The sequence below is a fragment of the Indicator indicator genome, chromosome 1 (genome assembly GCF_027791375.1).
Source record: "Indicator indicator isolate 239-I01 chromosome 1, UM_Iind_1.1, whole genome shotgun sequence".
Taxonomy (NCBI): Eukaryota; Metazoa; Chordata; class Aves; order Piciformes; family Indicatoridae; genus Indicator; species Indicator indicator.
In genome coordinates, this window is record NC_072010.1 from 28,903,126 (window position 1) to 28,915,599 (window position 12,474).

Sequence of the window (12,474 nt, forward strand, 5' to 3'; positions counted from 1 at the left end):
GCATGGCGGGAGGGCCTAGGGTGTGCCGCGGCCCCTCGGAAGCTGCCGACTGTGTGCAGCCGCCAGGTAGAGGCGGCGGGCCGTGGACGGTGCAGGGTTTAGGCGGTCTCCTTGCCCCGGCAGGCTTTCGCTAGCCCCGCGCCGCTCCGCCAAACGCTGGCCGGAGATTTGATGCTCAAAACGGGTGGGTGTTACTGGAACCCGGTTACCGCGATTGCACCCTGCGGGTTTCCTCTAGTAAGGAAGCCTGCCCCCTCAGCTTTGCCCACCCTGAGGCGGGCGATCCGGCTACTAAAGAGTCTGTCAGCGCACCGGCGGTGAGCACGTGTGACAGACAGACTGAGTGCAGCACAGTTCAGCTGCTGGTGGGATGCCGGCCTGCTGTGACCTTGGGAAGCGGGGTTACGGCCTGCCTCTGCCAGGTCTTGCGAGGCGCTGCTCTGCCTTTTGGGTTTATCTGCTCAGTGTTTGGAGGATGCATCGGCGGGGAATAACATCTGGGTCTGCGGGAGGAGAACTCTGAGGAACCTGTTACGCTAACTAGTGCTTCCGTGTTTCCTGGTTTGAGGCTCGGATTCACTTTGGAAGTAAGAGTGCAGTTGTCTCACTATGTTTACCAGCCTGTTTCAATGTGCTAGTGCTATTAAAAATAGGAAAAATATAGGAGGGAAGGTGTGTACATAAATAACACTGATGTCGTTTTCACTGAGTCTTAAATCCTCTGAAAGTGGTGGTGTGATCTTACAGATCAGGAAACCAAACTTTGCTCTTAAAACATCAATATTTTTATAGGCATGTCTTTTTTCTTCTGCCACCAAGCCTTCAGTGGGTATTTGGGTGATTTGGCATGTGCTCCCTTTGGGGACTAGCACAAGTTGATAAGCACTCAGCATTGGTGTATAAACAGTGTACATTTTACTGAAGACAGGCAGGCAGTTGTACTTTACTAATTCCAGTCATTCAGAGGCTGTCTTACTGATCTGTTCTTTTCCTTCTCTAAATGAGAAGCATAACTACCAAGTGCTGTGTAAGCACTAGTGATGGTTAAGTGCGACTTGGTCTTAGAGCCTCTATTTTGAAGTAACACCTCGTGTACGATGCTGTCAGTAGTGAAGCAGTTCAAATCTGTGATCACCATTTGGAAATAGTGTGTATTAGTGCCATTTATTACAAGAGTAGTGACTGCTTTTGAAAAAGTTCATTATGACAGATTGCCCATGTAAAGCTGCTCAGTGACAGTATATTGCTTACTGTGGGTTTTTTTTTAAGCTTCAGGAATAATAAATTGTTTAGAGAGAGGCTTTCTTAAAGCCTTGCTTTTATGTAAGCATTTGTGTTTGTAATGCATACATTGTATGAACGATGTGGTTCATATGGTGTGGGGTTTTGTTTTTTTTTCTTTAAATTCTTTCAGTATCGCCTACTGGAAATTGTTTCACATTCCTACTACCCCAAAATGTATTTTGGGAGTTACTAGGCTTCAAAAGAGCCATTACAGTAGGCAGAAGAATAAAAAACATTCAGTTTGTTGATGTATTCTGCTTGAAGACAAGCGTAACAGTCAATGAGGGGCCAATTCATGTGTGTGCTTGTGTGTTATTTTAAGACCCAGGCAATTTTTTCACCAGCGCTACCAGCCAAGTGTCTTGCTAAGCAGTGTGGTTCTGAAACAGTAGGAGATCTTTGGCTCAGTGATTTTACTCCAAATAAACAAGATTGTTTTAACTGCTTGCCCAGTGAAATTACCTTGCTGCAAACTTGAGAACTACATTATTAATCTGAATGTTTTATTTGAAAGTGTCACCTTTGTATTTCTGTTTTCCAGCCACCTCTCTGAGAGATGAGGTATAATTCTTAATATACTGATGTGGGGGTGACTTGCACTGGGAACATGACAGCCAGACACAGTCCTAGATGTTCATGTTCATTCCCATTCTACTCATATTTTGAGAGCTATGTAGAAATAGCTAATGTGCCTGTATCACCATGAGTACAGTTCTCATAGCTTCTGTTCACCAGCAGCAATTCTCTATTTTGCTTTATAGGTGGGACAGGGGAGGGAAATATCCCTACCAGTTAGCCTTACACACCTGCTGGAGATTATGCTTCTCTAATCAATAGTGAGGTAGTGTTCAACTCTGTTCCCTGGAGGTACTCTCTGCTTTTCTTTGAGACATCCAAGGAGACTAGAAGCTGGAAAGCCCAAGTAATCTGAAGCTTAGCAGTAATACTCCAGAGGACTTGCCTAATGCAGTAAAACTAATCAGTCAAAACACAAATATGCTATGTCTCAGTCCTGGGGACAAGCATTTTCTGTCTCTGAATGGTTTAGAACAAGCTTAATGGAAGAGTGGAAATGAAAATACTCCTGTGATACTTTTTCCTGTCAGAATTATTGTTATAAATTGTGTATGCTTCATCCTTCTCTTCCCTCAGGTGACAAGTATCTTGATACCTGCAAGTACTCTGAAGTAACTGATAAACAAGTGTGAAGCATGAGGATCAACTCTGCTGTTCAGGCTGCTATTGACCTCACAGCAGGAGCTGCAGGTAACACAGGAGAAAACTTAATTGCAAAAAAACATCTGAGGGACAGTTTTAGTACCTTTGACAAAATCAAAAGCAGTTTCCAGTTGCTATAAAAAGCCTCACCTTCTGCATTGTAAGGATACAGAGGTGAAGTAGCAGATTGCAGCCAATGTCCTGACTGCATCACTACCACTTCGCCCTGGTGAAATCCCTGCCACACAAGGAAGGTGTGACTCTTATTTCAGACTAATGATTTTCTAGAAGGAGGTTTATGTTTCAGTGTTAGTTCTCATACTTACATGAGTTTAAGAATCAGTCACAAGCAGAGTTTTGGAATGAGTGATTTCAGGTGTTGCTTTTGTCACAGAAGCTCTGTGTAATTGAAATGGACAAGAGGCTGTCTGAAGGGTTATTGGCTCTGGCAACATCCTAATATGAATCGATAAAAGCTGGGAAGCTCAGCAGTAGGATTGATTATGGTAAATTCACTTGACCAACTTCCACTTTACTCTAGTCTGTGCTATAAAGTTTTACTGGACCAGTTGTGAGTCACAAACATGGAAAGAGTTACACTCTCACTGACAGTACTATGTAGGTAATGTCTGTAGCTGAGGGATGAATCCTTTTTTAACTTTACCAGGGAAAATAGTTTGTTTTGGGTGTGTGGTTTTTTTTTTTTTGACATTCATGAGTTGACAGAGTTGATAAAGGTGGAAGGAAAGATTTGTCTAATGTACTGTTGTAACCAGTTTAAACAATTTCATGTTTTTCTTGCCCATACAGCGGCTATTACAGTCAGTCCTTTTATGATGGTCTTAATGCTGTGAATATGGTAGTGCTTGTTTCCATGTAATGTATGTCTCTGCACTGTCTAGAAAGTATATCAAATGAGGCAGACAACTAGTTCCTCCAACAAATTTGTAACCTGGTGTTACCTTTCCTCTCCACGGTCTTGACTAGCTGATAAGTAATGACATACAGGAACAAGTACCTTCTGAACAAGAATAAACAAGTAATTTAGCAGCCTGTGGGTCATAGTCCTTTGCTTGGGATCTGAGCAACCTCTAATCACTTTTTTGATTAAGTAGGACTCTTTCCCCCCAACACCATTCTCATATTATTAGGACATTTGCCTAAACCTTCAAGCAGAATTGACTTTTTTGTTGGGCTTGTTTTTTTTTTTTCCCTTTCTTGGTTTGTTGGGTTTTTCAGACTGTACTGCTGGCTGGAAGATTTCTTTCTTTTTCTTCAATATTTTTGGTTTTAACTGGGACTCTTGGTCTTTACTCTGAGGTTTACAAAGTTCATTGCTGTAATTCACTGAGCTTCTTGTGCCACCTCCAATGACAATGTAAGGAGGGTACTTTCTCTTTTTGGAATGGCCCAATCTTTCAATTTTGCATTACCAAGACCATTCTTGGCTTTCTTGAGCTTCTTCCAACAGCCATTATTGTACTACACGTCAATGTTTTGGATCTACCTTTACACTTGAACCTGGCATATGTCCTATTGATTCATATCAATATGATATGACTACTTGCTTGCAAGTAGTATTGTCTGAGCCTTTCCAGCTCTGCTTTTCATCTGAGGCTTACATGGATGTTACTGGTCTGAGCCAGCCACTTCTTTGCTTGGTTAGCCTTCCCAAAACAAGCACCTCTTCATGTTTCCATGCATGATTTGCTCTGAAGCTTCTAATGATCCATCTGGTTGAGAATGAGGTTTTATGTGAGGTAGGATCTTGAGTTCCTCTTAACAGCCTAAAGTAACTCTTGAGGTACAACAACGTTAACACAAATATGCTTGCAAAGAGTAAAATCAAATGAAAATAACCCTGGTTAAACAAACACTTGCTTTCTCTTCTGTTCACATTTAAAACAAACATAACTGATCTTAATTGGATTCCAACTTTTGTTTCAATTGCAGTTTCTTTACATTATCTGCATTTACAGATAGTAATTTCAGTTTCATAGCTGAAACAATACCTTGTTAACTTATGTGTCAGCTCTGCTTTCGTTTAGGATGTTTCTTCTCCCTTGCTAAAAAGCAAAACAGTGAAGTTTATATAAGGTACACCTATCACAGATTTCTTATTAGGTATTGTCTTCTAATAGATTGCTGTCAGGGTACACTGGTATTTCTTACTGGAAAAGGGTAACATTAAGTCTGTCAGCAGACTATTGCATTGAGTTAGTTCTTGTGGAAAACACTGCACTGTGGGCAAAATGGTTATTGATAACACTGATGGAAAATAGCTCACAAGTTTTCAGGGTATTGACCTTGCAGTTCAGTTTAGAAAAGATAACATGTTGAGAAACTTTGCCCTTTTTCAGTTTGTCCTGGACGCTTTCTTCCAGAACGTGAGAATTCATGGAAATAAGAATCATCTGGAGTTTTGAAATAAAGAGCTGGAGCCTTTTGTTATCAGTTTATAATGCATCATCAGTTTTAGCACTCTCAGCAGCATTTTTCTTGTCCTGACAGAATCTTTGTCTCAGTTGATTACAAACCTTTTTTTTTTTTTTTGGTGTTACTGTCAGAGTGTAAAATCAGATTGCTTCTGAACCACTGCTTTGTTGCTTAACTCATTAACAAAAGTGGCTTGATTGCAGAACAATGCCTCCAGTATCCATTTAGGTACTCGAACCTATTCATTTCATAAGGTAAAGAAATGTTTAATGAGAATCAAGCTGTTGCTGCACTGATGACTGATTTTCTTCCTTTTGGTAACTAAATTCACCTGACAATTGATGCCATTGTGCTAAAATCAAGGCATTTGTCTTTTCTTATAGAGAACTAATTTCTGTGTGATTTTCCTAAGAGTGCTCTTTTCATGGAAGTGTTTCAATTGTGATCACCTTCAGCTGCCCTCTTAACTGCTACTGCTTGCTTAGGTGGGACAGCATGTGTGGTGACCGGCCAGCCCTTTGACACTGCCAAGGTGAAGATGCAGACGTTCCCAGACATGTATAAAGGCATCGTTGACTGTTTTGTCCAAACCTATAAACAAGTCGGGTTGCGAGGCTTCTACCAGGGAACCACACCAGCGCTGGTAGCCAACATCGCCGAGAACTCCGTTCTCTTCATGTGCTATGGATTTTGCCAACAGCTTGTGAGAAGAATTGTTGGAGTAGACAGGAAGACAAAGCTCAGGTGAGTAACAGAAATCTGTTCTGTATTTAAAAATAATAGATCGATCATGCAACTGCTACTTGGAAATGCTGTATTGTCAGGGTGCAACTCATGTCCCAGGTCCTCCTCTGTCCCCATGCAGTATAGTCAGTTTTGAAATATAGACCTGGTCTTCATTCCATCAGAACCATCTGCTTCTTACTCCAGCTGGCTGGTTTAGCTAATCATAACTTAACTGGAATATTCAAGACCTGGAATGTTTTTACCAAAGGGATGGAGCACTGAAACACCTGAAAATTTGTATTACCTTGATCTCTTAAGTTGTTCTGCTTTGCAAGGTAGGTAGTGGTTCTTCATACAGGGAGGCATACTAAGGGGAAAGGACAATTTTCTATTGCCTTGCGTTTGAAAATTTATTTATTTACATTTCAAAAGCCTGTAATGGTAGTTAGACCAAAATTTTGCACAGTGTTTATGGCACTGGCAATAAGAGGTTCTTTAGGCAACCTCTTATTGTCAGTGTTTAATGTATACTTTGAGTCCTCCTGCCAGAGAGTGTTAGTTCAGGATTTCTTGATTCTGGTGTGATCCATAAAGTCACTGGGTTTGGATCTCTCTTGAAGCATTCGTCCAGTCTCCTCTTAAATTCTTTTAAGTTTCTTTTATTGGCAGGATACTTTCAGGACTTCTGCAGGTATAGATCTGTACCCATTCTCCATGCCACTCTTCCCCATCTGAGTCTTTTCTAGATGGAAGGATCCCAGCCCTCCTAGTGCTCAGTGAACACTCTGAAGCTGTTTCTTTATCTCTGCACTGTCTTTCTCTCAAATTGTTGTAATTCTAACGTGTCTGGGTTTTTAGTTTGAGACAAGAGCTGTGCAGAGTATTCAAGGTGTGAACAAGTAATGAATTTATGCACTGGCATAATGATCATAATCTCTTTCTAGCTAGGATGGTTTTTCTTCAGGTGCATCACTTAGACCTGTCAGTGGTCCAGCAGTCTCAGAGTGCCTTAATGTCAATCATTTCTCAAGGTACGTCTTCTGTACAGCAGCTGAGAGCAGCTGTGCCTTGTCCATCCTTGTGCTGCCCCACAGTGTTTAAAATACTTCTCTTACTGTCCTAACTCCATTCATTCAAAGAGATGCCACTTTAACCACATTCAGCTTTCAATTGATAACTCTTTTTCCTGCCTCTGTCATGCCTGTCTGCAAATGAAGCTGGCTGGGAAGGCCATGACTCTGCATTGACATCTCTGACATGACACAGGTAGCTACCTAAGTGCAAGACAAGTGTCTAAAACCAGTATTAAGCAAGGTGCTCTCCTGTCACATGTTAAGATGTGCTGTGTCTTAAAACCAAGGCCTGTTGTGAGGGAATATGAAGTGATGAAGAAACAAACTATATTAATTGTTCTCTACTTGCATTCTCTTTTCACTGTTTTCTGGCAGTCGAGACCTCTCAGCTGAGACAGAACTCGTTCCACCTTTTTGTTAATTTTCTTTCTTATATCAGGGGGTTTCACCTTGTTCAGTTGACAGACTCCTTGTCTTTTCCTGCTCACTAAAATCATTAAAGAGGTTGGCCTACCAACAGCATGCTTTGCTTAACCATCTTTTTTTGATCCTCCGAGGAGGTAGACCACAGACTTGTAGAGGTTCTAGGATCATCTTTTCACGTGACTGGGACAGCACGTTTACAGTGTATATAGGGAAGATGGTGCAGGAAACTTTCAAACAATATACATAGGTGTACTACTCTGTATCTTAGGAGCAGGATACAGAATGGGATTTAGTTTGAATACATAACAGCAGCTGTATCTGACATCTGACCCTTCTTTCTTTGGTTGAGTAACAGTACTTTTCAGATCCAGGATGGCCATTTAATATATTGTTCACTGAAGAGCAAAATATTACTGCAGGAGGTTTGCTTTTGAAAAAACAAGATAAATGCCTTCATAGAAGAAGCAATAATGTAAGAGTAAAAGATTCTTGCTGTGGTGATGTGTGATCAAAACTCTCCCATTGAGAAAAAATACTGAGTTAGGCATTTTGAAATGAGAGGGAACTTGAACAAGATTCAAGGCTTATCACTTCTGCAATGAAGTTCAGTATATCAAAGAGCAAAGTCTAAACAGTGTCTCTACTTGAATTTTTTTGTGTATAGAATTCAACGGGAAAGCATAAAAAAGATCTGAGTTATGGCTGAATCTAGTCCTTTATGTACATGTGTCAGAATTCTTTGTCTGATAGCATCTGGGGTTATTTACTCCCTTGAAGGAGGAATGATCTTATTCATGTTCTAGTGCATAGTTAGAAGGCATCTCTTCTGTATTTTCTTGTTCTAATTCTTCAGTGTGTAACCTTTTTGCCTTGCTCTAGTTATAGCACAGTGATGCAGGGCTCAGTCATAGACTCTCTTTTTAATTCTGCCTCACTCTGGCTTGAGCTTTAGTGGGTTGTATGCCAAGCTTTGTGTGTTCCAAGAGGGTTATGCAGTCAATGTTGCCATTTCTTTACTGCATAATATTCAGTTGCTGCTTTGCGGGCAGTCATTGTTTTACCCTGCTTTGATGCCCTTATCACTGCTACATCTGAATATGTTACAAGATTTGCTTTATGTAACAACTTTAGTTCCATGATGCTTCTGTAAGGTGAAAAGTTGGAGCTTTAATCTCTGATATATAAAACTGCTGGGGATAAGGAAGATGTGTCTGCTGTGTGGCAAGAATTTCTGTGCAGCAGCAAGGTGAGGCTCAGCTGTACTGACTCCCAAGTGCTGAAAGGAGAAGCTCTACTTGTGCTGTGCTATTTTGCAACTCCTGTCTAACACACCAGTGTCTCCAGGTGCCTGTTTAAAGTGTATCATAAAGCAGCATGACCCTGAAATACCAGCCTGTGAGTCCTGGCAGTTTAGCAGCACAGACTTTGGGATGTGTGTAAAATCACAGCAGAGTGAGCCCCAGTTCCAGAATGCTGTGAAGTCAATGCAGGTTACAGTGCTGCTTCTTTCAGGGTATGATTGACATCTGTCTGTGCTATCCCCAGTTCACGTGGTTGCATTCATGGCAGCCCCTCCATAAAAAAGTTACAGGGGTGCATTTTGCCCTGCTTTCAGATTTCTAGCAACTTCCACTGAGAATTTGTACAAATACTGGTAAGGTGAATTTGAAAACACTGGCATCTAATATTATTGCTTCTGTAGTCTTTGAGGAAGTCACTAGTACCCAAAAGCTGCCCAGTAAAACAGGTCTATGAAAATCTTTGTAAGTGGCAAGAAGGGGAAGACAGGGTAGTGTTTATTCAACTGCAGACACTGTAGTATAGCAAAAAGAGTAAAGGTTGAAATGTATTTTCTTGGGTATCAAAAAGATGTATTTGAGTTATATATGAAGATGGGATGAGCTAGGATTTTCATATCCCTAGTTCAAGTAAATATCTGCCCTTTTTCCTTGAGACTCTTTCCCCCGAGGCTCTGTGTCAGTTTTTCTTGATGATATTTTGAGTACACATTCAAGGAATTGATTACTAGTGCAGTGGCTCCACTGCACTGAAGGTCAAGTGCCCAAATACCTTCTGCAGTTTCTCTTTTGCAGTGATCTGCAGAATGCTGCTGCAGGCTCCTTCGCCTCTGCCTTTGCCACCCTTGTCCTCTGTCCCACAGAGCTGGTGAAGTGCCGGCTGCAGGCCATGCATGAAATGCAGTTGTCAGGAAAGATAATCCAGGGACACAAGTAAGTATGGACCCTGGCCAGGATCTCTGAAACTCTTTTGTGCATGTTTAGTATTTTTAATTCTGTGTTGACTCAGTCTCACATTTGTAGTGCGCTGTCAGACAGAGAGGAGTTGTGGGTGGGAGGGTTGCAGGTACTAGTAAAGCTGGATGCCCATGAAGGGCTCTCAGCAGGATCTTGTTCCAAGTCTTGAATTCTGGTATCTCCACAATGGGTCTAACCCTCACTTGTTGCTGCAAGTGCCTGTTGTTCTGTAACCTTTTCATTATCTGGCTGTTAAACTAACTAAATGAATCTCTCTATCAGTACAGTTTGGTCAGTAGTGAAGGGAGTCATTCAAAAGGATGGTCCTCTTGGATTTTATCGTGGCTGGTCAAGCACTTTGCTGCGGGAAGTCCCAGGCTATTTTTTCTTCTTCGGAGGGTATGAACTGAGCCGGACGTTTTTTGCCTCTGGGAGACCAAAAGATGAATTAGGTATGGTGCTTTATTTTCCAGGTGGACTTTAGCATGCTGTAAGGGGACAGAGGGAGCTCATATCATCCCTGAAGGTACACTAGTGACACAGAGTAGTTGTGAAATATAAGCAAAATGAAGGAAAGCAGGCCTACAATACATGGAGGTCTGCATTTTGTGTTTATATAGTAATGAAGTATTGAAGCACCCACTTTCCAAAGGAACAGGGTGTATTATAAATGGAGAATAAATACAGTGAGCTAACAGTAATGCTACAAAACTATTTGACCCAACAGTGTAACACAACTCTGAAATATTCTATTTCAGCAGCCATTTAGAGCAATTTTGATGTCTTTAGCTGTAACCACCTTGAACAGCATAGAACCATAGAATTCTTAGGGTTGGAAGGGACCTCAAGGATCATCTATTTCCAACCACCAGCCATGGGCAGGGTCACCTCACACTAGCTCAGGTTGCCCAGAGCCACCTCCAGAGTCCTTAAAAAACCTCCAGGGATGGGGCTTCTACCACCTCCCTGGGCAACCTGTTCCAGTGTCTTGCCACCCTCATGGTGAAGAATTTCTTCCTAACATCCAATCTGAATCTACCCATTTCTATGTTTGTTCATTCCCCCTAGTCCTATCATCTGACACCCTAAAAAGTCCCTCCCCAGCTTTCTTGTAGGCCCCCCCTTTAAGATAGTGGAAGGCCACAAGAAGGCCTCCTCAGAACCTTCTCTTCTCCAGCCTGAATAGCCCCTACTCTCTCAGTCTGTCTCTGTATGAGAGGTGCTCCAGCCCTCTGATCATCCTCATGGCCCTTCTCTGGACATGCTGCAGCACATCTAGGTCCTTCCTGTAATAGGGGCTCCAGAACTGGACACAGTACTCAGGTGGGGTCTCAGAGTAGAGGGGGAGAATCACCTCCCTCAACCTGCTGGCTATGCTTCTCTTGATGCAGCCCAGGATCGGATTGGCATGTTCAAGTGTACACAGAAATGCATGCCAATCCTTAGATGTAATTATGATAGTAAGAGTATCCTGAGATTGAAAATTAGACATGAAGAAATGAGGAGATGCCAGAATAAAGATAGCTCATCTGCTGGTGAAAGACTAGACAATAATATTCTGTCTTGCTGTATGCATTCTGTTTTTACAAAATATTTATAAACACCTGATCTGAGACACAATCAGGTTGCATCATGAGAAATGACTGATCATAATGTTACTGTACCAAATAAATCTGTATATAGGTGATACAGTATATAGTGACACTGATGTGCCTCTAAACCATTTTACAATTAGCCTTGGAAAACTTACAAGTGTGAAAGGAAGTGGAACTAGCTTAGTTAATGGAGGCAAAACTGAATTCCAAGTTGTGCTTTTTTTTAGCATGGCCAATAATCAGAGACACTCCTTAACCTTTGAGCTTCTGATTAAACTTGCAACTTACTCAGGGATTAAAATTAAATTAGTTTTGGATGGGTGGGGAACAGAAGCTACTCTTTTGCCATAAGCTACTCTTTTGCCATAAGCATCTGTCTCTGTTCTTTGACTTCCATAGGTTAAATAATGTGATTAAAATAATGTGGTATTTATGTTAGTGGATATTTTGTGGTGTGTATAAAAGTTTATATCTTAACTTCAGGTCCCATTCCTTTGCTACTCAGTGGAGGTTTTGGGGGCAGCTGTCTGTGGATTGCTGTGTATCCTGTGGACTGCGTCAAATCTAGAATTCAGGTTCTTTCAATGGCTGGAAAACAGACAGGCTTTATGGGAACATTTGCAACTGTTGTGAGAACTGAAGGTGAGTATGCAGCTTATCAACTGATTATGTAGGGCTGCAGATGGAAATCTGTACCCTCCAATAGCATAGATGGGTTAAGAAATCTAGTTCACCAATTGTGTTAGAGATAGACAGTAAGTATTTTTAACAAACAAATATTCACTAAAGGCTAACAAAAGCTCAGTATGCATTAAAAACAAAAAGGAGCTCCATTACCCATGACTAAATCTATATATAAAAATTGAAGGAAATGGTTAAGTTCAGTACAGACTTCCCTCCCTGCCCCATTCTTAAGTTAGTGTATGGCTTATTAAGAGCTGTTTGGTAAATCAATTCTGTCTAGCCTGGTGACTTGCTGGGGTAAATCCTCATCTCTTCCCAGGAAAATGCCTGTGCCAGGCACTACAAATCCTGGCCCTGTTGCTAGGGAAGATACTCACAAGAGCAGGACATAGTTCTGTTGTTCTGTCCCCTTGCTATCTGTCATGCAGCTGCTGTATCCTCAGGTGTCCAAGGTAGCCTTTGAAAGGTCCTATCATACTTGAGATAAGCTTCTAGCATAAGCACTTAAATGGCTGAACTAACATTACAACTCTAGATACTCCTTTATGCCCCTTTAAGCAGAAGCATTACTTTAGTATCATTCAAAGTTAAAAGCAGCATGGCTGATGCAGATAGGCAATAAATTACTAACTGACTCTGATTTCATTTCCAGGTGTACTTGCCTTGTATTCTGGACTAAAACCAACTATGATCCGTGCATTCCTGGCCAACGGGGCACTGTTCCTTGCCTATGAGTACAGCCGGAAGCTTATGATGAAACAAATAGATTCTTACTGA

General features: G+C 41.5%; 1 protein-coding gene across 1 annotated transcript; it reads left to right on the top strand.

The window, feature by feature from the left end:
- The first annotated feature begins 2,495 nt into the window (after positions 1-2,495).
- Positions 2,496-12,474, top strand: SLC25A15 (solute carrier family 25 member 15). Its single transcript, XM_054386619.1, has 6 exons — positions 2,496-2,550; positions 5,424-5,682; positions 9,257-9,394; positions 9,701-9,870; positions 11,497-11,655; positions 12,350-12,474. Exons 1-6 carry the CDS (start codon positions 2,496-2,498, stop codon positions 12,472-12,474), a joined length of 906 nt encoding a protein of 301 aa, XP_054242594.1.